Source organism: Ranitomeya variabilis, chromosome 4 (assembly GCF_051348905.1).
Source record: "Ranitomeya variabilis isolate aRanVar5 chromosome 4, aRanVar5.hap1, whole genome shotgun sequence".
Lineage (NCBI taxonomy): Eukaryota > Metazoa > Chordata > Amphibia > Anura > Dendrobatidae > Ranitomeya > Ranitomeya variabilis.
In genome coordinates, this window is record NC_135235.1 from 417,709,220 (window position 1) to 417,736,661 (window position 27,442).

General features: G+C 42.8%; 1 protein-coding gene across 2 annotated transcripts; it reads right to left on the reverse strand.

The window, feature by feature from the left end:
* Window positions 1-27,003, reverse strand: LOC143765063 (uncharacterized). Of its 2 annotated transcripts, none has more exons than XM_077251343.1 (6): window positions 26,876-27,003; window positions 26,499-26,589; window positions 21,976-22,013; window positions 20,947-21,079; window positions 20,504-20,674; window positions 1-1,895 (listed from the first exon to the last, which is right to left on the reverse strand). In XM_077251343.1, the coding sequence occupies exons 2-6, from the start codon at window positions 26,565-26,567 to the stop codon at window positions 1,191-1,193; spliced, it is 1,116 nt and encodes a 371-aa protein (XP_077107458.1). In that variant the 5' UTR covers window positions 26,568-26,589; window positions 26,876-27,003; the 3' UTR covers window positions 1-1,190. The 2 variants fall into 2 exon arrangements, with proteins under 2 accessions (XP_077107458.1, XP_077107457.1); XM_077251342.1 differs by having other exon boundaries at window positions 1,041-1,895; window positions 21,976-22,016.
* Between the last annotated feature and the right edge of the window lie 439 nt (window positions 27,004-27,442).

Here is a 27,442-nt window from a genome sequence, read left to right on the forward strand (position 1 = left end):
TGGCATTGTAAAGAAAACAGTGGTTGGAATATGAGAAACTTATCAATCATTCTGAATATGGCAGTGGTAAACCAGAGGGTCCAGCAGTAGGTTGTTCATCTTGTACCTGGACACTGCTCCCTGTCTCTGCCTCGTTCTACAAGCTACGTTTTATCTGAAACATCAGATTTCCCAGTAAAAGCATAGTTTTGTAATGAGGGAACCTGTCTGTATATCATACTGCCCATAGTTTGGGCAGCAAAAAATATCTTACAGGTTCAGTTTAACACCAGCATTAATTACATGGATTATCAAAGGATAATTTTAAAAATATTCATACATTTTTGTATAAACTATCATAAATACAATCCAGAAAAAAATAATTTGCACATTTTGCCAATTAAATACTGTATGTAAATTAACACCAGCATTAATTACATGGATTGTCAAAGGATAATTTTAAAGATATTCATACATTTTTGTAAAACTATCATAAATACAATCCAGAAAAAAATAATTTGCACATTTTGCCAATTAAATACTGTATGTAAATTAACACCAGCATTAATTACATGGATTGTCAAAGGATAATTTTAAAGATATTCATACATTTTTGTATAAACTATCATAAATACAATCCAGAAAAAAATAATTTGCACATTTTGCCAATTAAATAAAGTATGTAAATTGTTGAGAGTAAGTCTTCTGATTGGCAGAGTAAAGCCTCATTCAAACGTCTGAATTTATCACTTTTGTTAAGGAATAAAACCTCGAAAAACAGACATTCAACAATGTTTTGGGCTCGATTTTCATCAGTGTTTGGTCAGTGTGACATCAGTGATTCAACAGTGATTTTCATGAGTAAGAAAGAAAACCGATTACAAAGCTTCGCTTACCAATGTTAATGTTACTTACGGACAGCACATGGACTACAAAGTGATGCCATCCTTGCGCTCTCTGTGATTTTCATGGACCCATAAACTTCTGTGGGTAATTTTGACCCATGACTCCGATCAAAAAGGGACATCTATGTGTTTTGTTTTTAGTAGGCACATGGTCCACAGTAAATCACAGTCCTGTGAGCAGCCCCATAGATTGTAATGGGCAGATGTGCTATCCGTAAAAACACCTACATGATAAATAGATGTCTGAATGAGGCCTAACGGTTAGGTTAGCTTTTGTTGGTTATAGAAGACACTCTAGATGATACATCAAGGGATGAAGAACTTCCATTCTCCGGAGCCAAGCTTAAATCCCCGAGATGAAAGGAGGTTTTTTATTTCCTCTTTTTTTGCATCCTCATATTTTTCTTTAAACTTACTCTGTATATCCTCCCAATTCATCAATGTCTCCCCATTTTCACCTATGATACATATTTTTTCCCTCACAGTTCTGTCACTTTGCAGCAGCCTACTGAATGATTCATTTTCAGCACAGTTTCCATATGGCCAGTCTTCCTTCTTGTTATGTGCTTGGTATTTTGGGCTGAACTTTACAGTATACATCTTGTTGCATTTTGTGCATGGAGCAGTTTTCACGTATCCTCGTATTTGAGTTTTAAATTTATAGGCATTGCAGTGTACTTGTTCTGGGAATGTTATAGGAAGATCTGTGCCAGCACAACACACTGCATACGAGATCGCCTTGTCCCACACATGCAGGGCTGATATAGCAATCATTATTTGTCGTTGGACCTTTCCTTTACAGGACATTGAGGATCCATAAGCTTTCTTAAGAACTTTTGCATCCCTAGAATCTTTAACACAGCAATATGTAACTACTGTAGCTGTTAAGGCAAAATCATTGGCAATGGGTTGGTTTCCTTCTTCGTCAGTAACCTTCCACAGGGACTCATTGATAACCACCAGTTCTTTCAGCAATAAATCTGGATCTTCAGGTTTCAGACATTCAGTCATCTAGAAGCGAAATTAAAGGAAACATACAATTAGTAGAAAAACCCATATTTGCCAATTAGGTGAGATGAGAGAGAACTTGCCTTAACCCCCTTCCTGCATTTTTCAAATCTGATCAATGTGACTTTCTGTGGTTGTAACTTTCTAATACTTCTACGTATCTCAGTGATTCTGAGAATGTTTTTTAACACACTGTACTCTATTAGTAGTAAATTTACGTCAATATGATTTGTGTTTTTTATGAAAATATAAGAAATTTGACAAATTGAGAAAAAGTCTTCATTTTCGAACTTCGATTCTTTATGCTTTTAAACCAGACAGTAATAGTATCGGTACTCAAAATGAATATATAACATTTACCATATCTCTACTTTATGTCAGCATCATTTTTTAAACAAACTATTTTTTGCTGTTAGGAGGATTAAAAGTTTAACAATTTTTTTTATCTTTTTTTCAATGAAATTTACAAAACCTTTTTTTTCTTCAGGGACAACTTCACATTTGAAGTGACTTTTAGAGGCCGCCTATATGTCAGAAAACCACTAGTGATGAGCGAATATACTCGTTGCTTGGGTTTTCCCGAGCACGCTTGGGTGGTCTCCGAGTATTTATCACTGCTCGGAGATTTAGTTTTCATCTCTGCAGCTGACTGATTTACCACTACTAGCCAGTCTGAGTACATGTGTGGGTTGCCTGGTTGCTAGGGAATTCCCACATGTAATCAAGCTGGCTAAGGCTTCTTTCACACTTGCGTCGTGTGACGTACGTCGCAATGCGTCGTTTTGAGAAAAAACGGATCCTGCAAATGTGCCCGCAGGATGCGTTTTTTGCCCATAGACTTGTATTGCCGACGGATCCGTCGTGCACTGGATGCGTCGTGTTTTGGCGGACCGTCGTCACGAAAAAACGTTCAAGGGAACTTTTTTTGTAGGTTGCATCCGCCATTTCCTACTACGCATGCGCAGCCGGAACTCCGCCCCCTCCTCCCCGGACTTTAGAATGGGCAGCGGATGCGTTGAAAAACTGCATCCGCTGCCCACGTCGTGCCACATTTTCACAACGTGTATCGGTACGTCGCGCCGACGCTTAGCGACGGACCCGTACCGACGCAAGTGTGAAAGAAGCCTAACAGGTGTAAATCATTCAGCTGCAGCAAGGAAAACTAAATCTCCGAGCACTAAAAAATACTCGGAGACCACCTGAAATCTCGAGTAACGAGTATATTCGCTCATCACTAAAAACCACTAAACAAGACCCCATTTTGAAAACAGCATTCATAACCACGTTTGGAACGTTTGTTAACCCTTCAGGTGCTTCACAGGAATTAAAAAATGAAAAATTACATTATTTTCACTAAAATGTTACTTTTTCACCCACATTTTTCATTTCCAAAAGGTAAACAGCAACATTACTCCACAATTTGTTATGCAATTTCTTCTGAGTACGGAGATAGCCCACACATGGTTGGAAACTACTGTTTGAGAAGAGAAGGAGCACTATTTGAATTTTGGAGCGCAATTTTGGCAAGAACAAATTGCAGATGCCATGTCACATTTGAAAAGTGCCTAAGGTGCCAAAACAGCATACACCCCCACAGGTGACCCCATTTTAGAAACTAGACCCCTCAAGGAATTAATTTAGATGGATAATCACCATTTTGGACTCACTGGTGCTTCACAAAAGCTTCTAACATTGGAATGCAAAAAATTAAAATTTTCATTAGCCCCTTTCTGACATATGACGTACTATCCCATCAAGGTGGTCTGTTCCCCTTTGACCACCGACGGGATAGTACGTCATATGCGATCGGCCGATCACTGCCGGGTGTCAGCTGATTATTACACAGGAGCGGTCACGGACCGCTCCCGACACATTAACCCCCGGAACACAGCGATCAAACATGATCGCAGCGTTCCGGCGGCATAGGGAAGCATTGTGCAGGGAGGGGGCTCCCTGCGTGCTTCCCAGAGACCCTCGTAGCAACGCAATGTGATTGCGATGCTCAGAGCATCTCATCCCTGCAGGCCACGGATCCAAAATGGCCACGGGGCTCCTTCTGGGTCCTGCAGGAAGGTGGCTTGCAAGCGCCTGCTCAGAGCAGGCGCCGGGAAGCCTCCCTGCAGTGCCTGTCAGATTGCTGATCTGACACAGTGCATTGCAAAGTGTCAGATCAGCGATCTGATACTATACTGTGATATCCCCCCCCTGGGGCAATATTATAAAGCAAAAAACATATACAGTGGGGCAAAAAAGTATTTAGTCATTCAGCAATAGTGCAAGTTCCACCACTTAAAAAGATGAGAGGCGTCTGTAATTTACATCATAGGTAGACCTCAACTATGGAGACAAACTGAGAAATAAAAATCCAGAAAATCACATTGTCTGTTTTTTTATCATTTTATTTGCATATTATGGTGGAAAATAAGTATTTGGTCAGAAACAAAATTTCATCTCAATACTTTGTAATATATCCTTTGTTGGCAATGACAGAGGTCAAACGTTTTCTGTAAGTCTTCACAAGGTTGCCACACACTGTTGTTGGTATGTTGGCCCATTCCTCCATGCAGATCTCCTCTAGAGCAGTGATGTTTTTGGCTTTTCGCTTGGCAACATGGACTTTCAACTCCCTCCAAAGGTTTTCTATAGGGTTGAGATCTGGAGACTGGCTAGGCCACTCCAGGACCTTGAAATGCTTCTTACGAAGCCACTCCTTCGTTGCCCTGGCGGTGTGCTTTGGATCATTGTCATGTTGAAAGACCCAGCCACGTTTCATCTTCAATGCCCTTGCTGATGGAAGGAGGTTTGCACTCAAAATCTCACGATACATGGCCCCATTCATTCTTTCATGTACCCGGATCAGTCGTCCTGGCCCCTTTGCAGAGAAACAGCCCCAAAGCATGATGTTTCCACCACCATGCTTTACAGTAGGTATGGTGTTTGATGGATGCAACTCAGTATTCTTTTTCCTCCAAACACGACAAGTTGTGTTTCTACCAAACAGTTCCAGTTTGGCTTCATCAGACCATAGGACATTCTCCCAAAACTCCTCTGGATCATCCAAATGCTCTCTAGCAAACTTCAGACAGGCCCGGACATGTACTGGCTTAAGCAGTGGGACACGTCTGGCACTGCAGGATCTGAGTCCATGGTGGCGTAGTGTGTTACTTATGGTAGGCCTTGTTACATTGGTCCCAGCTCTCTGCAGTTCATTCACTATGTCCCCCCCCGCGTGGTTCTGGGATTTTTGCTCACCGTTCTTGTGATCATTCTGACCCCACGGGGTGGGATTTTGCGTGGAGCCCCAGATCGAGGGAGATTATCAGTGGTCTTGAATGTCTTCCATTTTCTAATTATTGCTCCCACTGTTGATTTCTTCACTCCAAGCTGGTTGGCTATTGCAGATTCAATCTTCCCAGCCTGGTGCAGGGCTACAATTTTGTTTCTGGTGTCCTTTGACAGCTCTTTGGTCTTCACCATAGTGGAGTTTGGAGTCAGACTGTTTGAGGGTGTGCACAGGTGTCTTTTTATACTGATAACAAGTTTAAACAGGTGCCATTACTACAGGTAATGAGTGGAGGAAAGAGGAGACTCTTAAAGAAGAAGTTACAGGTCTGTGAGAGCCAGAAATCTTGATTGTTTGTTTCTGACCAAATACTTATTTTCCACCATAATATGCAAATAAAATGATAAAAAAACAGACAATGTGATTTTCTGGATTTTTATTTCTCAGTTTGTCTCCCATAGTTGAGGTCTACCTATGATGTAAATTACAGACGCCTCTCATCTTTTTAAGTGGTGGAACTTGCACTATTGCTGACTGACTGACATGTGTAAAAAAAAATAAAAAATTCCTAAATAAGGAAAAAAAATATATATATATATTGTTCCAATAAATACATTTCTTTGTCTAAATAAAAAAAACAATAAAAGTACACATATTTAGTATTGCCGCGTCCATAACGACCCGAACTATAAAACTGTCCCACTAGTTAACCCCTTCAGTGAACATCGTAAAAAAAAAACAAATGAGGCTAAAAACAACGCTTGATTATCACACCGCCGAACAAAAAGTGGAATAACACGCGATCAAAAAGACAGATATAAATAACCATGGTACCGCTGAAAATGTCATCTTGTCCTGCAAAAAACAAGCCACCATACAGCATCATGAGTGAAAAAATGAAAGAGTTATAGTCCTCAGAATAAAGCGATGCAAAAATAATTATTTTTTATATAAAATAGTTTTTATCGTATAAAAGCGCCAAAACATAAAAAATATATAAATGAGGTATTGCTGTAATCGTACTGACCCGAAGAATAAAACTGCTTTATCAATTTTACCAAACGTGGAACGGTATCAACGCCCCCCCAAAAGAAATTCATGAATAGCTGGTTTTTGGTCATTCTGCCTCACAAAAATCAGAATAAAAGCGATCAAAAAAGTCACGTGCCCGAAAATAGTACCAATAAAAATGTCAACGCATCCCGCAAAAAACAAGACCTCACATGACTCTGTGGACCGAAATATGGAAAAATTATAGCTCTCAAAATGTGGAGACGCAAAAACTATTTTTTGCAATAAAAAGCAACTTTTAGTGTGTGACAGCTGCCAATCAGAAAAATCCGCTAAAAAAACGCTATAAAAGTAAATCAAACCCCCCTTCATCACCCCCTTAGTTAGGGAAAAATAGTAAAATTAAAAGAAATGTATTTATTTCCATTTTCCCATTAGGGTTAGGTGTTGTGAAATTGGATTCTGGGCTCCCCCGGTGGCCACTTGTGGAATTGAACTTGTGTGCATCATCCCCTCTGTTCACCTGCTCCTATCAGGATGTGGGAGTCGCTATATAACCTTGCTCCTCTGTCAGTTTCTTGCCGGTCAACAATGTAATCAGAAGCCTTCTGTGCTTGTTCCTGCTACTAGACAACTCCCAGCTAAGTTGGACTTTTGTCCTTGTGTGTTTTTGCATTTTGTTCCTGTTCACAGCTGCTGTTTCGTTACTGTGTCTGGAAAGCTCTTGTGATCGGAAATTGCCACTCTGGTGTTATGAGTTAATGCTAGAGTCTTAAAGGAATTTCTGGATGGTGTTTTGATAGGGTTTTCTGCTGACCATGAAAGTGTCCTTTCTGTCTTCCTGCTATCTAGAAAGCGGACCTCGATTTTGCTAAACCTATTTTCATACTACGTTTGTCATTTCATCTAAAATCACCGCCAATATATGTGGGGGCCTCTGTCTGCCTTTTGGGAAAATTTCTCTAGAGGTGAGCCAGGACTGTCTTTTCCTCTGCTAGGATTAGGTAGTTCTCCGGCTGGCGCTGGGCATCTAGGGTTAAAAAACGTAGGCATGCTACCCGGCCACTTCTAGTTGTGCGGCAGGTTTAGTTCATGGTCAGTATAGTTTCCATCTTCCAAGAGCTAGTTCTCATATATGCTGGGCTATGTTCTCTCGCCATTGAGAATCATGACAGTTTGACCGGCCCAAAAAAGGGTTAAATTACTGGCTGAGAAAGGAGAGAAAAAAGAAGTCTGCTACAATTTTTTTTTTTTTTTTTTTCCCTCTAGTTCTGAGTGTGCTCTTAATTGAATCACTTGCTAGTCTGCCTATACTGCAGCCTTCCTCTCTTTCTCTCCTTCTAATCCTTGAATGGCTCTGTGTTCACCTGTTTCAAATGGATCTTCAGAGTGTAGCTACAGGTTTGAATAATCTCGCCACAAAGGTACAAAATTTGCAAGATTTTGTTGTTCATGCACCTATGTCTGAGCCTAGAATTCCTTTGCCTGAATTCTTCTCGGGGAATAGATCTCACTTTCAAAATTTTAAAAATAATTGCAAATTGTTTTTGTCCCTGAAGTCTCGCTCTGCCGGAGACCCTGCACAGCAGGTCAGGATTGTAATTTCCTTGCTCCGGGGCGACCCTCAAGACTGGGCTTTTGCATTGGCACCAGGGGATCCTGCGTTGCTCAATGTGGATGCGTTTTTTCTGGCCTTGGGGTTGCTTTATGAGGAACCTCATTTAGAGCTTCAGGCGGAAAAGGCCTTGATGTCCTTGTCTCAGGGGCAAGATGAAGCTGAAATATACTGCCAAAAATTCCGCAAATGGTCTGTGCTTACTCAGTGGAATGAGTGCGCCCTGGCGGCGATTTTCAGAGAAGGTCTCTCTGATGCCATTAAGGATGTTATGGTGGGGTTCCCTGTGCCTGCGAGTCTGAATGAGTCCATGACGATGGCTATTCAGATCGATAGGCGTCTGCGGGAGCGCAAACCTGTGCACCATTTGGCGGTGTCTACTGAGAAAACGCCAGAAAATATGCAATGTGATAGAATTCTGTCCAGAAGCGAGCGGCAGAATTTTAGACGAAAAAATGGGTTGTGCTTCTATTGTGGTGATTCAACTCATGTTATATCAGCATGCTTTAAGCGTACTAAGAAGCCTGACAAGTCTGTTTCAATTAGCACTTTACAGTCTAAGTTTATTCTATCTGTGACCCTGATTTGTTCTTTGTCATCTATTACCGCGGACGCCTATGTCGACTCTGGCGCTGCTTTGAGTCTTATGGATTGGTCCTTTGCCAAACGCTGTGGGTATGATTTGGAGCCACTGGAGGCTCCGATACCTCTGAAAGGGATTGACTCCACCCCATTGGCTAGTAATAAACCACAATACTGGACACAAGTGACTATGCGTGTTAATCCGGATCACCAGGAGGTTATTCGCTTTCTGGTGCTGTATAATCTACATGATGTTTTGGTGCTGGGATTGCCATGGCTGCAATCTCATAACCCAGTCCTCGACTGGAGAGCTATGTCTGTGTTAAGCTGGGGATGTAAAGGAACTCATGGGGACGTACCTTTGGTTTCCATTTCATCATCTATTCCCTCTGAGATTCCTGAATTCTTGTCTGACTTTCGTGACGTTTTTGAAGAACCCAAGGTTGGTTCACTACCTCCGCACCGGGAGTGCGATTGTGCCATAGACTTGATTCCGGGTAGTAAATACCCTAAGGGTCGTTTATTTAATCTGTCTGTGCCTGAACACGCTGCTATGCGAGAATATATAAAGGAGTCCTTGGAAAAGGGACATATTCGTCCTTCGTCATCTCCCTTAGGAGCCGTTTTTTTCTTTGTGTCTAAGAAAGACGGCTCTTTAAGGCCGTGTATTGATTATCGACTTTTGAATAAAATCACGGTTAAATATCAATATCCGTTACCACTGCTTACTGATTTGTTTGCTCGTATAAAGGGGGCCAAGTGGTTCTCTAAGATTGATCTCCGTGGGGCGTATAATTTGGTGCGAATCAAGCAGGGGGATGAGTGGAAAACCGCATTTAATACGCCCGACGGCCATTTTGAGTATTTGGTGATGCCTTTTGGTCTTTCAAATGCCCCTTCAGTCTTCCAGTCCTTTATGCATGACATTTTCCGCGATTATTTGGATAAATTTATGATTGTGTATCTGGATGATATTCTGATTTTTTCGGATGACTGGGACTCTCATGTCCAGCAGGTCAGGAGGGTTTTTCAGGTTTTGCGGTCTAATTCCTTGTGTGTGAAGGGTTCTAAGTGTGTTTTTGGGGTTCAAAAGATTTCTTTCTTGGGATACATTTTTTCCCCCTCTTCCATCGAGATGGATCCTGTCAAGGTTCAGGCTATTGGTGATTGGACGCAACCCTCTTCTCTTAAGAGTCTTCAGAAATTTTTGGGCTTTGCTAACTTTTATCGTCGATTTATTGCTGGTTTTTCTGATGTTGTAAAACCATTGACTGATTTGACTAAGAAGGGTGCTGATGTTGCTGATTGGTCCCCTGATGCTGTGGAGGCCTTTCGGGAGCTCAAGCGCCGCTTTTCTTCCGCCCCAGTGTTGCGTCAGCCTGATGTTGCTCTTCCTTTTCAGGTTGAGGTCGACGCTTCTGAAATCGGAGCTGGGGCGGTGTTGTCGCAGAGAAGTTCCGACAGCTCCGTGATGAGACCTTGTGCTTTTTTTTCCCGTAAATTTTCGCCCGCCGAGCGGAATTATGATATTGGGAATCGGGAGCTTTTGGCCATGAAGTGGGCTTTTGAGGAGTGGCGTCACTGGCTTGAGGGGGCCAGACATCAGGTGGTGGTATTGACTGACCACAAAAATTTAATTTACCTTGAGTCTGCCAGGCGCCTGAATCCTAGACAGGCGCGCTGGTCGTTGTTTTTCTCTCGGTTTAATTTTGTGGTGTCGTACCTACCGGGTTCTAAGAATGTTAAGGCGGATGCCCTTTCTAGGAGTTTTGAGCCTGACTCCCCTGGTAATTCTGAGCCCACAGGTATCCTTAAAGATGGAGTGATATTGTCTGCCGTTTCTCCAGACCTGCGGCGGGCCTTGCAGGAGTTTCAGGCGGATAGACCTGATCGTTGCCCACCTGGTAGACTGTTTGTTCCTGATGATTGGACCAGTAGAGTCATCTCTGAGGTTCATTCTTCTGCGTTGGCAGGTCAGCCTGGAATCTTTGGTACCAGGGATTTGGTGGCAAGGTCCTTCTGGTGGCCTTCCCTGTCACGAGATGTGCGAGGCTTTGTGCAGTCTTGTGACGTTTGTGCTCGGGCCAAGCCTTGTTGTTCTCGGGCTAGTGGATTGTTGTTGCCCTTGCCTATCCCGAAGAGGCCTTGGACGCACATCTCGATGGATTTTATTTCGGATCTGCCTGTTTCTCAGAAGATGTCTGTCATCTGGGTGGTGTGTGACCGTTTCTCTAAGATGGTCCATCTGGTTCCCTTGCCTAAGTTGCCTTCTTCTTCCGAGTTGGTTCCTCTGTTTTTTCAAAATGTTGTTCGTTTGCATGGTATTCCTGAGAATATCGTTTCTGACAGAGGGACCCAATTCGTGTCTAGATTTTGGCGGGCATTCTGTGCTAGGATGGGCATAGATTTGTCTTTTTCGTCTGCTTTCCATCCTCAGACTAATGGCCAGACCGAGCGGACTAATCAGACCTTGGAGACATATTTGAGGTGTTTTGTGTCTGCAGATCAGGATGATTGGGTTGCTTTTTTGCCTTTGGCGGAGTTCGCCCTCAATAATCGGGCCAGCTCTGCCACCTTGGTGTCCCCGTTTTTCTGTAATTTGGGGTTTCATCCTCGATTTTCCTCCGGTCAAGTGGAATCTTCGGATTGTCCTGGAGTGGATGCTGTGGTGGAGAGGTTGCATCAGATTTGGGGGCAGGTGGTGGACAATTTGAAGTTGTCCCAGGAGAAGACTCAGCTTTTTGCCAACCGCCGTCGTCGTGTTGGTCCTCGGCTTTGTGTTGGGGACTTGGTGTGGTTGTCTTCTCGTTTTGTCCCTATGAGGGTTTCTTCTCCTAAGTTTAAGCCTCGGTTCATCGGCCCGTACAAGATATTGGAGATTCTTAACCCTGTGTCCTTCCGTTTGGACCTCCCTGCATCCTTTTCGATTCATAATGTTTTTCATCGGTCATTGTTGCGCAGGTATGAGGTACCGGTTGTGCCTTCCGTTGAGCCTCCTGCTCCGGTGTTGGTTGAGGGTGAGTTGGAGTACGTTGTGGAAAAGATCTTAGACTCTCGTGTTTCCAGACGGAGACTCCAGTATCTGGTCAAATGGAAGGGATACGGTCAGGAGGATAATTCTTGGGTCACTGCCTCTGATGTTCATGCCTCCGATCTTGTCCGTGCCTTTCATAGGGCTCATCCTGATCGCCCTGGTGGTTCTGGTGAGGGTTCGGTGCCCCCTCCTTGAGGGGGGGGGGGTACTGTTGTGAAATTGGATTCTGGGCTCCCCCGGTGGCCACTTGTGGAATTGAACTTGTGTGCATCATCCCCTCTGTTCACCTGCTCCTATCAGGATGTGGGAGTCGCTATATAACCTTGCTCCTCTGTCAGTTTCTTGCCGGTCAACAATGTAATCAGAAGCCTTCTGTGCTTGTTCCTGCTACTAGACAACTCCCAGCTAAGTTGGACTTTTGTCCTTGTGTGTTTTTGCATTTTGTTCCTGTTCACAGCTGCTGTTTCGTTACTGTGTCTGGAAAGCTCTTGTGATCGGAAATTGCCACTCTGGTGTTATGAGTTAATGCTAGAGTCTTAAAGGAATTTCTGGATGGTGTTTTGATAGGGTTTTCTGCTGACCATGAAAGTGTCCTTTCTGTCTTCCTGCTATCTAGAAAGCGGACCTCGATTTTGCTAAACCTATTTTCATACTACGTTTGTCATTTCATCTAAAATCACCGCCAATATATGTGGGGGCCTCTGTCTGCCTTTTGGGAAAATTTCTCTAGAGGTGAGCCAGGACTGTCTTTTCCTCTGCTAGGATTAGGTAGTTCTCCGGCTGGCGCTGGGCATCTAGGGTTAAAAAACGTAGGCATGCTACCCGGCCACTTCTAGTTGTGCGGCAGGTTTAGTTCATGGTCAGTATAGTTTCCATCTTCCAAGAGCTAGTTCTCATATATGCTGGGCTATGTTCTCTCGCCATTGAGAATCATGACAGTTAGGGTTGGGGCTAAAGTTAGGGTTAGGGCTACAGTTAGGGTTGGGGCTAAAGTTAGGGTTAGGGTTGGGGCTAAAGATAAGGTTAGGGCTACAGTTAGGGTTGGGGCTACAGTTAGGGTTGGGGCTACAGTTAGGGTTGGGGTTAAAGTTAGGGTTGGGGCTAAAGTTAGGGTTGGGGCTACAGTTAGGGTTGGGACTAAAGTTAGGGTTAGGGTTGGGGCTAAAGTTAGGGTTAGGGCTAAAGTTAGGGTTTGGATTACATTTATGGTTGGGATTAGGGTTAGGGGTGTGTTAGAGTTAGTGGTGTGGTTAGGGTTGGGATTAAGGTTAGGGGTGTGTTTGGGTTAGGGTTTCAGTTAGAATTGGGGGGTTTCCACTGTTTAGGCACATCAGGGGCTCTCCAAACGCGACATGGCGTCCGATCTCAATTCCAGCCAATTCTGCATTGAAAAAGTAAAACAGTGCTCCTTCCCTTCCGAGCTCTCCCGTGCGCCCAAACAGGGGTTTATCCCAACATATAATGCATCAGCGTACTCAGGACAAATTGGACAACAACTTTTGTGGTCCAGTTTCTCCTGTTACTCTTGGGAAAATACAAAACCGGGGGCTAAAATATAATTTTTGTGGAAAAAAAAAATATTTTTTATTTTCACGGCTCTGCGTTATAAACTGTAGTGAAACACTCGGGGGTTCAAAGTTCTCGCAACACATCTAGATAAGGTCCTTGGGGGGTCTAGTTTCCCATTTGGGGTCACTTGTGGGGGGTTTCTACTGTTCAGGGGCTCTGCAAATGCAACGTGACGCCTGCAGACCAATCCATCTAAGTCTGCATTCCAAATGGCGCTCCTTCCCTTCTGCCATGCGCCCAGTGGTTTACCCCCAGATATGGGGTATCAGCGTACTCAGGACAAATTGGACAACAACTTTTGGGGTCCAATTTCTCCTGTTACTTTTAGTAAAATAAACCAAATTGGAGCTGAAGTAAATTTTTGTGAAAAAAATTTAAATTCTCATTTTTTTTTTAAACATTACAAAAATTCCTGTGAATCACCTGAAGGGTTAATAAACTTTTTGAATGTGGTTTTGAGCACCTTGAGATGTGCAGTTTTTAGAATGGTGTCACACTTGGGTGTTTTCTATCATATAGACCCCTCAAAGTGACTTCAAATGTGATGTGGTCCCAAAAAAAAATTGGTGTTGTGAAAATGAGAAATTGCTGGTCAAATTTTAACCCTTATAACTCCCTAACAAAAAAAAATTTGGGTCCAAAATTGTGCTGATGTAAAGTAGACATGTGGGAAATGTCACTTATTACCGTATATACTCGAGTATAAGCTGACCCGAGTATAAGCTGAGACCCCTAATTTTGCCACAAAAAACTGGGAAAACTTAATGACTCGAGTATAAGCCTAGGGTGGGAAATGCAGCAGCTACTGGTAAATTTCAAAAATAAAAATAGATACCAATAAAAGTAAAATTAATTGAGACATCAATAGGTTAAGTGTTTTTAAATATCCATATTGAATCAGGAGCCCCATATAATGCTCCATAAAGTTTATGATGGGCTCCATAAGATGCTCCATACAAAATACGCCCCATATAATGCTCCATACAGTTCATTATAGCCCCATAACATGCTCCATATAAAAATGTGCCACATGTAATGCTGCATTAAAGTTCATTATGGCCCCATAAGATGCTCCATATAAAAATGTGCCACATGTAATGCTCCAAACAGTTCATTATGGCCCCATAAGATGCTCCATATAAAAATGTGCCACATGTAATGCTCCATACAGTTCATTATGGCCCCATAAGATGCTCCATATAAAAATGTGCCACATATAATGCTCCATACAGTTCATTATAGCCCCATAAGATGCTCCATATAAAAATGTGCCACATATAATGCTACATACAGTTCATTATAGCCCATAAGATGCTCCATATAAAATGTGCCACATATAATGCTCCATACAGTTCATTATAGCCCCATAAGATGCTCCATATAAAAATGTGCCACATGTAATGCTGCTGCAATAAAAATAAAATGACATACTCACCTCTTGTTGCTGCCCGCTGCTCCTCAGCATCCTGTCTCTCCACAGTGACTGTTCAGGCATATGGCGCACACTAACACATCATTGCGCCCTCTGACCTGAACAGTCACTGACGGAGCGGCGGTGGAACAGGGAAAGATGAATATGAAATACTCACCTGCTCCCGGTGCATTATTACAGTAATGAATATGCGGCTCCACCCCTAAGGGAGTGGAGTCCATATTCATTACTTTAATGAAGTCTTAACCCCAAATTTGTCATTTGTTATGAAGTCTGGACTGAGTATACCAATACCCAATAAATGGTCAGAAACTACTGATTGGGCACTCGGTAGAGCTCAGAAAGAAAGGTGCACAATTTTGGCTGGAGTAGACTGGGGATGCCATGTCACATGTGAAGAGCTTCACAGAATTTTAATACTAAGCCATGAAAATAAAAAATACATTTTGTCCAGATGTTGCTTTACCCCCAAATGCTTAATCTTCACGAGGGTAACAGGAAAAAAATAGGCCACCCAATTTGTTGTACAATTTCTCCTGAGTACACCAATCCCCAATATGTGGTCAGAAACAACTGTTTGGGCATACGGCAGGGGTCAGAAGAGAAGGAGCTCCATTTTAGAGTGCAGATTTTGCTGCAGTGGTTTCAATGTCAAGTTGGCAGTGCCCCTATGGTGCCAAAAAAATTACCCCATTTTATAAACTACACCTTTGACCAGCTTCACTTGTTTACATGGGGAATGCATGAGTGGTTCTTCATAATGGGGTTGTCCGGTAAGAGAATAATGAGAAAGGGCCGCAGTCCTGACTTAATGTAGGCAAAAACTCAGCACCGAAATGACAATGGAGAACGAAGATCTTGATGCAGTAAGTAAATATTTTATTTTGATCCGGAAAGAAAAAAGTCCAGCGTTTTGACCAACAACGGCCTTTATCAATGACATTGTTTTGTAGAAGAGCCAAGTAACTCCATTGTCACCATTGTCGTTTTGGTGCTGAAGTTTTTTTGCCTACATTGTCACAGTCATAGACCTCATTCTCAATATTTCACACTTAACGAGCATCATCTTTGCACTTAGGCCGTTATATCTTCACCCCCAGACTCTGCCCTACAGGGTTTTATCACTCCCCCTGTCACCATCTTACATCTCAAGGGTTTGGCTTCTTTGTTATGATTTTAAAGGGCTCAAGGGTTCCAGTAGTTTTTTATCTCTGTTCTTTGTTTCTTTGTCATTGCTCTCTGCCCCTGAAGAGTTGCATCTTTAAAGGCTCCATTTTAAACATTCCTCTCACAAAAGCACCTCACAGTCACCCTTGCCAGGTTGTCTAGACCACTCTCCATGTCCTCTTCATACACTTAGGGTACTGTCACACTCTGCAACTTTCCAACGATCACGACCAGCGATACGACCTGGCCGTGATCGTTGGAAAGTCGTTGTGTGGTCGCTGGGGAGCTGTCACACAGACAGCTCTCCAGCGACCAACGATGCCGAAGGCCCCGGGTAACCAGGGTAAACATCGGGTTACTAAGCGCAGGGCCGCGCTTAGTAACCCGATGTTTACCCTGGTTACCATCGTAAAAGTTTAAAAAAAACAGTACATACTCACATTCCGGTGTCCGTCAGGTCCCTTGCAGTCTGCTTCCCGCTCTGACTGAGTGCCGCCGTAAAGTGAAAGCACAGCACAGCGGTGACGTCACCGCTGTGCTCTGCTCTTACTTTACGGCCGGCACTCAGTCAGAGCGGGAAGCAGACGGCAAGGGACCTGACGGACACCGGAATGTGAGTATGTACGGTTTGTTTTTTTTAACTTTTACGCTGGTAACCAGGGTAAACATCGGGTTACTAAGCGCGGCCCTGCGCTTAGTAACCCGATGTTTACCCTGGTTACCAGTGAAGACATCGCTGGATCGGTGTCACACACACCGATTCAGCGATGTCAGCGGGACCTCAACGACCAAAAAAAGGTCCAGGCCATTCCGACACGACCAGCGATCTCACAGCAGGGGCCTGATCGCTGGTACGTGTCAAACATAGCGAGATCGCTACTGAGGTCGCTGTTGCGTCACAAAACTTGTGACTCAGCAGCGATCCCGCTAGCGATCTCGCTATGTGTGACGGGGCCTTAACAGGAAATCTCTCCTTGTAGCTCCCCACTGGGCATTCTTTCATGTTTGCTAGACCCTTGGTCTACCATTCCAATCAGCAACATTTGAATAGCTCTTCATCTCACCTTAGAAGGACAATTTATCACTCCAAGAGGTTTTGTCAGAGGGACAATTTGTCAATGACCAAGCCTTTCTTTTACTAAGAACAAATGTATCCCAGTCACCTTATACTGATAACCAATACATACAAACCTTGATCGAGGGTGGATACGTGCAAAATACTGATGAACATACTCGCACACCTGCGATAACTGTGACTTACCTCCTATAGAAGCCTTATTTGTGTTCATTCAGAATAACAACATCCCCACCCTCTGTATGGGTGATAGGTGGATGTTTCAAAATTGTAATTTTGATCTCCTTACAAGTGTTAACATCCCAAGCAACAATATATTCGATTTTTTACATATTGATATAATTGTTACATTTTCACCAGCACAAGGTGAAAACTAATATTATGCAATCTGATGATTGGCCTTGTGATCATTTCATGGGCAGAAATGTAACCATCAGGTAGATTTCATTTACTTGAAACCTTTTAGGGTATGTATTTTGTAAAAATGGTTTATTGGGTTTGTCTAGTTTGGAATAAATTTTCATGTGCCCAATTAGAGAATTCTAAAGGTACCTTCACACTTAGCGACGCTGCAGCGATACAGACAACGATGCTGATCACTGCAGCGTCGCTGTTTTGTCGCTGTGTGGTCGCAGGAGAGCTGTCACACAGACCGCTCTCCAGCGACCAACGATGCCGAGGTCCCTGGGTAACCAGGGTAAACATCGGGTTGCTAAGCGCAGGGCCGCGCTTAGTAACCCGATGTTTACCCTGGTTACCAGTGTAAAATGTAAAAAAACAAACAGTACATACTCACCTTCGCGTCCCCCGGCGTCCGCTTCCTGCACTGACTGAGCGCCGGCCCTAACAGCAGAGCGGTGACGTCACCGCTGTGCTGTACTTTCACTTTACGGCCGGCAGTCAGTTAGTGCGGGAAGCAGACGGCGGACACCGGAATGTGAGTATGTAGTGTTTTTTTTTTTTTTACATTTACGATGGTAACCAGGGTAAACATTTGGGTTACTAAGCGCGGCCCTGCGCTTAGTAACCCGATGTTTACCCTGGTTACCAGTGAAGACATCGCTGAATCCGTGTCACACACACCGATTCAGCGATGTCAGCGGGACCTCAACGACCAAAAAAAGGTCCAGGACATTCCGACACGACCAGCGATCTCACAGCAGGGGCCTGGTCGCTGCTACGTGTCAAACATAGCGAGATCGCTACTGAGGTCACTGTTGCGTCACAAAACTTGTGACTCAGCAGCGATCTCGCTAGCGATCTCGCTAAGTGTGACGGGGCCTTTAGTTGAAAGATCCTCATCTCCTTCTAAGGGTACCGTCACACAGTACCATTTTAATCGCTACGACGGCACGATCCGTGACGTCGCAGCGATCGTATGATTATCGCTCCAGCGTCGTAGACTGCGGTCACACGTTGCAATCACGGCCCTGGAGCGATGCCGAAGTCCCCGGTAACCAGGGTAAACATCGGGTAACTAAGCGCAGGGCCGCGCTTAGTAACCCGATGTTTACCCTGGTTACCAGCGTAAACGTAAAAAAACCAAACAGTACATACTTACATTCCGGTGTCTGTCCCCGGCGTTCTGCTTCTCTCCACTGTGTAAGCGCCATAGCCGGAAAGCACAGCGGTGACGTCAGACGTCACCGCTGTGCTCGTTTCCGGCTGGCAGACGCTCACACAGTGCAGAGAAGCACAGCGCCGGGGACAGACACCGGAATGTAAGTATGTACTGTTTGTTTTTTTTACGTTTACGCTGGTAACCACGGTAAACATCGGGTTACTAAGCGCGGCCCTGCGCTTAGTTACCCGATGTTTACCTTGGTTACAAGCGAACACATCGCTGGATCGCTGTCACACACAACGATCCAGCGATGTCAGCGGGTGATCAAGCGACGAAAGAAAGTTCCATACGATCTGCTACGACGTACGATTCTCAGCAGGATCCCTGATCGCTGCTGCGTGTCAGACACTGCGATATCGTAACGATATCGCTAGAACGTCACGAATCGTACCGTCATAGCGATCAAAATGGTACTGTGTGACGGTACCCTTAAGGCCCCGTCTCACATAGCGAGATCGCTAGCGAGATCGCTGCTGAGTCACAAGTTTTGTGACGCAACAGCGACCTCAGTAGCGATCTCGCTATGTGTGACACGTACCAGCGATCAGGCCCCTGCTGTGAGATCGCTGGTCGTGTCGGAATGGCCTGAACCATTTTTTGGTCGTTGAGGCCCCGCTGACATCGCTGAATCGGTGTGTGTGACACCGATCCAGCGATGTCTTCACTGGTAACCAGGGTAAACATCGGGTTACTAAGCGCAGGGCCGCGCTTAGTAACCCGATGTTTACCCTGGTTACCAGCGTAAAAGTAAAAAAAAACAAACAGTACATACTCACCATCTGTTGCCCGTCAGGTCCCTTGCCGTCTGCTTCCTGCTCTGACTGAGCCGCCGTAAAGTGAGAGCACAGCAGTGACGTCACCGCTGCGCTCTGCTCTCAGTGTATGGCGGCACTGTCAGAGCAGGAAGCAGACGCCAAGGGACCTGACGGGCAACAGATGGTGAGTATGTACTGTTTGTTTTTTTGGTAACCAGGGTAAACATCGGGTTACTAAGCGCGGCCCTGCGCTTAGTAACCCGATGTTTACCCTGGTTACCCGGGTGCTGCAGGGGGACTTCGGCATCGTTGAAGACAGTTTCAACGATGCCGAAGTCGTTCCCCTGATCGTTGGTCGCTGGAGAGAGATGTCTGTGTGACAGCTCCCCAGCGACCACACAGCGACCACACAGCGACGCTGCAGCGATCAGCATCGTTGTCTGTATCGCTGCAGCGTCGCTGTGTGAGACGGGGCCTTTACACTGCAGAGCAGTTATCTGGGGGTCACAGCAGGAGGACCCTTCTAACAAGTAAAGACTGTCCTAAGCTTTTAATGAGTATAGTCTTGATCGAACTCTATAAGTCCTATGTAAATCTGTTCTGCAGGTAATAGTCTCTTCTGTTATCTACTTTTGATAAGGTTGGCAGATTGCCACAAGTGGAGAACGTAACAATGGAGGATGAGTGGAAGATCAAATTATCCATGATTTGTTTGCACTCAAAATATACAGTTCTTTTTTTGAACTGTAGCGTTTAAACGTTAAAGGGAGTCTGTCACTGGGTTTTTGATATTTAATCTGAGAGCAGCATAATGTAGGTATAGAGACACTTATTAGGCTGTGTAATGTAGTTTCACTACAATCAGAGTTTTATCAGTAGGATATTATCATTGCAGGACTAGTTCTCACGTGCAGCCCAGACCAGCTAATCTGTGTAACCCCGCCTCCACCACTGATTGGCAGATTACTCATAATGTACAGTGGAATCTGCCAATCAGTGATGTGGGCAGGGTTATACACAGCTCAGCAATGTGAGCACCGCTATACGTCCTACAGAGAAAACAAGGATGCCAGCAAAACTACACCAAGCAGTCCAGTAAATGATTGCTGATCTCTGGAATCAGACTGTCTGCACTACATTGTGATGCTCTCAGATTACACAGCAAAATATTTAGCAAAATAGTTTTTTATCTTTATTTTAAATGTAATGAAAAAAATTATAAGAGGTTGCGAACACTGACACAGTCTTGTATGGCAAGCTTAAGATTTGACTATTATACTCTGACAACCTGATTTCTATGCACCAGCATTTCTGCTCATTATATGAGTATATATGAGTAGTCCTGCAGTAGTATTAATAAAAATAATAATAATAATTTTATTTCTATAGCGCCAACATATTCCGCAGCATCATTCTATAAAATAGGAAATAAGGATGTAGTATTACTGAAAGGAGCACACTTACATATTCCAGGAAAATGGAGTACGGAGTGTAATACGGGAGGTGGGTGTTGTACTCATTGAAAGCTTTTGGTACTTTTTTTCTGAATTGGTCAATGTTCTCCTCAGGAAGGAATTCATTAGGTTTGATTGGTGGGATGCTAATATGTCCAAAAAAGAAGATGGAATGTAGGAACTGGTGGGAGAAATGGATAAATAAGTGGTACAGCAAGTGTGCATTGTATGCCTTCACACATAGTCTATAAAATACATTTAAAATAGAAAGTATTGCCAGTACCAACCAATCAAATCACAGATTTCACCAAAAGTTGGAATCTTAGTGGTTGTTATAGATAACACTTCTACTTTTACCAGCCATATTATCTTATACATGATTATATTAAGATGAGGTTTAGTATTTTTGTAACCATTAATATTTCCCCAAATTCCTAATATTATTACACGTACCCGTTCGATATAGTGATGCGTGACTTCCTTACTGGCCTTCTCCTTCTGCAGCCGCTTCATAAAGGTGATAATGAAGAGGTTTCCGCTTGTCACTAAGTTTTCTCTTTGTTTTTCTCTATTAATTTTCCGTTTTCTGGAGGAGACAAGCCATATTGTAGATTACACTGACTTGATCCCTTCTTTCCAGTATCACAAATGGTGAATACCATGCGGAACCCCTCCTTAAAGGGGTTGTTCCTGTTCAAAAAACCTGTGTATAAGCCTCAATAGATTAAAAAAAAATCTGAGTATTATTTATCCTCCCCCTGGTTCAGCGCCTTGTCCTTGTTTTTTGTTTTTACAACTACCGAAGCTTAGACCCCAAAGTTTCTGAATAGGGGCAACCCCTTTAATAGCTTTAACTAGGCTTTTTAGTTTCAGCAAATAAATCCTATTCATTGTAAAGGGTAAAGCTGCTCAGCCCCATACACATCAAACTGCAATGCTCTGTGTCTTGACACCATTTAATCACATGTGAAACCAGCAATTGTAAGTACACAGTGCTATATAATATGGTGCTAGCAATGTAGTAAGAGGATAAAAACTTTGATGCGAGGAAGTCTTCTTTAATGACTGCTGGGACACGCACTGCTTAGCAAAATGGGACATTTATATCCCCAATGGGGCACTTTTATGTCTGACTGCCAGAGTGGAGTATTCGTTCACTATGGGGCTGTTTGGAAAAATATCATAGAGAATGTATGGAGCAGGGGTTGAGGATGCGCATGGCCACATCATTCCAACAAGGATAAAAATATGTGATCATTTGTTTTCACCGGACAACCCCTTTAAACTTTAGAAAATGGGCTAGCCTACACTTCCCATGTGTCTCAAAAAGCCTTGGACACCCACAACCCAGTTGCCAGTTCATGATGTGTTCTTCCTTACTAACTACTGCATATCGTTAAAAGTTGACACAATTTAACCCTTTTTTGCTCTGATCCTTACGTTTGCCCACTAGTTATAATTTTATTTACAAAGAAAACTTACTTTTTCTTCTCCATCTTCTCATTGTCCAAACGGGTATTCTGCTTTGAAGGAGAACAAAGAAGGATAGTCACATGTAGAACGTACGGGTTAGTTTTACCATATCTAACATAAACTCACGTACGTATTTGATCTGGAAAAATTTGCAGTAAGATTGTGGGTAATACATGGAGTTTCACTGCCTGTTAAAGTGGGAACCTTCTCTATGATGTGTATATGCCACAGGATTTTATCTAAACTAAATTGGAGTATCATACAATCTTGTTCAAAGGCTGCCAACCAATTTTGTTGTATTTACTCACTACCCAGTGTGCAAACACGATCCATGTGGCGCTAGTGGCAGATATTACTGATCCATGATCTAGATGCTATATGTGATCCAAAGAAGTAGAAGGATGAGGAGGCAGTCAGTACCCATACCTCTGAAGAACCACTACCAGGCTCTCACGCTGGACAAAATGTACATCAAAAAAGTGCATTGCCCACAAATAACACTCCAGTAACCAATCAGGAGCCTCTTGAAGGGAGAAAAAGAAGAACTGTGGTGAAGAAGAAAAGGAGAATGGTGGTCGTGCGGGATTCCCTATTGAGAGGAACAAAAGCCGTTGTCTGCCAACCGGACATCACCTCATGAAAAGTGTGCTGTCTTGCAGGTGCCCAAAGAAAGATACGTCTGATAGGCTATCAAGACTCTTCAGTGCTACGGACGACTACCTATGTCTACTAATACATGTTGGAACAAATGACACAGCCAAAAAGAACCTAGAAACTATATGCAGAGATTTTGAAGACCAAGGCCAGAAAGTGAAGAAACTTGGTGAGCAGGTTGTCTTCTCATCTATCCTCCCAATGAATGGACATGGAAACAAGGAGATTGAACAGGATTCTACAGGTGAACAACTGGCTACGTCATTGGTGCCATCAGAAACATTTTTGGCTTTCTTGACCATGGAATGAGTTACCTGTGTGATGGATTCCTTGCTAGAGATGAGTAGCATCTAACGAAAACAGGAAACCACACATTTGGTAGACGCTTGCTACACTCATCAGGAGAACTTTAAACTAGAGCAATATGGGAAGGTAATTATATTGCCAGGAAAATATATGCAGATAATGAATTCTTTTGAGAACCCTGCTATTAGAAGTGGAAATAAAGAACAAACACAACAAATTCTGAATGAAAATAGATGAGCAAGAGAAACCAACTATAAACTAAAATGTGTCTATACAAAAGCACAGAGAGACCATCAAGGAGAATTTGAGCTGCTAACATAGGAATATGATGTCATAGGCATCACTGAAACTTGGTGGGTTGATACACATGATTGAAATACAAACCTTGAAGGCTAGAACTTAATTGCAAGAAACAGGATTTAAAAGAGGGGAGGAGGAGTTGTACTGTATGTTAGGAAAGCGTTTTTCTCCACAGAGATCCAAGCTTCAGAGAATGGTAGCTCTGTATAAACTGCTTGGGTATGAATACAAGGAGAAAAGAACAGAATAGGTGTTTACCATAGGCCGCCTGAACAGACTGATGATATGGTTGAACTCTTTTTACATCAGATGTCTTTGTTCTCAAAACATTATGACATAGTGATCGTGGGAGATTTTAACTATCCAGATATTTGTTGGGAATCTCTCTTAGGCAAAATTAATAGGTCCAGAAAATTCTTATCTTCTCTCGATGACAACTTTATCTTTCAAAAGGTAGAAGAGTGGACAAGAGGATCTGCCATCTTGGACCTAATTCTTACCAACAGGGAGGAAATGGTTGAGCAAGTAAAGGTGGAAGTCCTGCGAAGACTCAGACTCACACTTTGTTATTGTACATCAGGTTGGGTTCAAGAAAGGCAAATTTTAATAGACTCGGAAAGAGGGTAGGAAAGGTCCAATGGCTGGCAGAAATGTCCAAGAAGGATGGGATATTTTGCTAAATGAAATTCTCACTGCACAATCAGCATCAACAAAGTGTCATCAGTGATACTCGTTTCGGGGGCTGTGCTCGTCCCTGCTGTATCCCTCTATGCGAGCCATGCACTGTGCGATCTGCACAGTGACAGTGTCCAGGTCAGTAATAATCATCCAAGAACAGGGAGGCATCAGAATACCCAGTATGTAGGAGACTATTGACGTCACTAGTGGGGGGGCAGTGAACGTCTCTTGCACGCTTGATATTCTGACACCTCTCTGTTGTTGGTCGATTATTACTCATCTGAGCCAGCAATAGAGTGGACACTGTCACTGTGCAGATAACACAGTGCACAGATCGGACAGTGCACAGTTTGCAGGGAGAGACAAGCACAGCCCTAGAAATTAGCGCCATTGATTTGTTTCAGGGAAGAGTCAGGGGCTGTGACAGTGACCGTAGCCCCTGCCCCCTGCTCTGATCATGCTTTGTTTGAGCATCCCAGGATGCACTGGGATTTCCAAGCGTAGCGTCATCAAACAGGAAATGGGGAAAAATACAATAGCAGTTAGACAGTGTACTTAGGGAATGGCAAGGAATTTTTAATACAAGAATAGCTCTGGCAAAAATTAAGAGACCATTGCAAAATGTTCAGTTTATCTGATTTTTTTCATTATAGGTATATTTTGAGTAAAATATAAATTGTTCACTTATTCTATAAACTGACAACATGTCTCAGAATTTACAAGCAATACATTTTGTATTTTTTTTTATGAAAAAGAAAAATGGTCAAAATTAAAAAAACAGTGCTTTCAGACCTCAAATAATGCAAAGAAAACAAGTTCATAATAAATTAGAAACAACAATACTAGCTGTGATGGTGTGATATGCTATGTAGGTATCATTTTTGTGCATATTTCTATTTTACTTATTTTCATGGTGTTCTCTTGTAGAAGGAGTTATTTGCTAATTGATGAATGGCTGTTGCTGCCATCTGATATCAGCCCCCATAGTACTGTATTGTTTGCTAATATGCTAATAACATGTTGACCTAGCTTATTGAAGCAATGAGCCCCTGAGACCTTCCCCCTCCTGACCTGTGAATGAGGAGGGAGACTCTTAAAATATCATGGCGGTGAGACACAGATCAGTCCTGTGTGGAATGATGATGTGTTCACAGCATCTCAGAGAGAAAGAAGAGTATATGGATTATGCTATCTTCTGTCTGCTGGATTGTTGGACTTTTATCCTGTTACTGAACTGCATTCATGCTCTGGACTATTTTATCCTTTGTGTGGTGGATCGCATATGTACCTTTCATATTTTTGCCTAAATAAAGGTCTTGGGATTGTTCACTCTTTGCTGGCTCTGTTGATTGTGTGGTACCGGAGAAGGACCCCATGACACTAACATTTTGTTTAATAACCATGATTTTAATCACAGCTTTCATGCGTCTTGGCATGCTTTCCACAATCTTTCACACTGCTTCTGGCACAAAAATGTAAGCAGTTCTTCTTTGTTTGATGGTTTGTGACTATCCATCATCCTCTTGATTACATTCCAGAGGTTTTCAGTGGGATTCACGTCTGGAGATTGGGCTGCCCATGACAGGGTTGTGATGTGGTGGTCTCTTAATTTTTTCCAGAGCTGTATATTAGAAAATAGCTTGGATCCTGGCACTAAATACACATGGATTTAGAATGAAATTTCATTTGACTTTGGCCCACCCCTTTAAGTAAATGGCTATGATTGATATATTATGGTTTAAGTCTGCTCTGCCACTGTTTAAGTAATCCTGAAAAAGTCAATAAAGTCTTGAGCTTTGCACAGCTGCCACAAGGGGAGAGATAGTTCAATCAATATTCATACCATTTCTATAAATGAGAGTAATAGAAACACAACTAATAATCATAATAATAGTCATTCTGATATGTTCAGGGTTCCATTATAACAAAGTGAGACTCTGTTCTTGGCTACATGGACAGCTGCGTTATTAGTCTTTGTCACAGATTCTGTCATTTTTGCAAGGACAAATATCCCAACATGCCAGGTAAAATAGCATGTAACATGACGGAAACCCTATGGAATCCATTATAAACAATGGGGTCCATCTGCTATTGCTGGTGTGAACAGAACCTGATCCTAGTTCAAAAATACAAACCACATCTGAACAATGACTATATCACTATATGAGATGAAACATAATAAACTAAATGTATGCATAGGCACATGAAATGTAAGCTCTGTCTGAGAACAAACCAGATGTTTTACATTCCAGGGGGTTTTTCTCGTATGGTAAAATAAAGCTTAATCATTGCATAATAAAATGTAGTACAGATTTATAAGTTCTTATCGTTTTTCAAAATCTCTGCTTGAGGTCATGGAATGAGAACCTTGTTTACTCCCAGATGAAATAAATATTTCCAAGGGTTCATTATACATGGTGTATTGTAGATATATAAAGTCAAGGGAATATTATAATACACAGTGTATGGGCAAAAGTATGTCAAACACCTGATACGCTTGTTGTATAGTTTTTTTCCCCAATCTTATATATCTATTCTACATTCTATAACTTCAGGCATTTGCCTAATATTTACGTCCCAAAGGCTTGACTTACATTGTCCTGTATGTTCTGATTCGACTCTTCCACGTCCATGGGTTCTGGCTCGGAATCACAGCAGTTCATAGTTGTCAATTACGGGTTATACCTGATGAAGAATATGAGGAGCACATTCATGATAATGATCCTTTATATAAAACGCCAGCCCTTTTATTCCCAGTACAAACAAAATCCACCTTTGCTACAATCACAATCCCATATAAAAGTGGCCGAACTTATCAATGTGCATATTATTAATCAGATATCTCTATATATGATTCTTTTAATGCACGCCCACCCAAAAATTGTTTATAAAGCTTATCTAAAAAAATTTTGGGAAGTCACAAAAGACTTTGCCTGGATTATCTAACCTGTTGAGGGTCTGTGATTCTCACCTTCACTGTAGTCTGCAGATCTTCGTTTGCCGGTATTCTGTGCAAATCAGGAAATGAATAGACTTAACGTGAAATGGAAACTGATCTTCTAGGAGGAGGGAGGTATTGCACCGTACCAGAAGTTAGACCAGGCTGAAACAGGAAGAGCAAGTTGTATTTACTCACTGAGCCTCCCAACCCAGCACGTCACAGGGCTGATACATACCATTGATTTGTGTAGGGGATTTACACTTGCAGCATGTAATAGAACAATTCTAGACTATTCCATCCTGATATTTCTGGCTGCTGACAGTATTTGCAGCTAGGTGTCCTAGCAGGGGGTCTCAGACGGGCATAAGGGTCAAAAGGCACATTTTTATATGCTTCTACAAAGGGGCATGCAAAAATGGGCAGCGTCTGTAATCACTAGATCATCAGTGTCAGATTGTTGGGGGTCCATTACCAGGCACCCCCTCTGATCAGCTGTTATAATGTTACATGCTCTTACAGCGGCCGAATGTAAACAGTGTACGAAGCAGAACACCACTATCCTAGTAGTGGACAACCCCTTTAATTGAATTTGTCCAC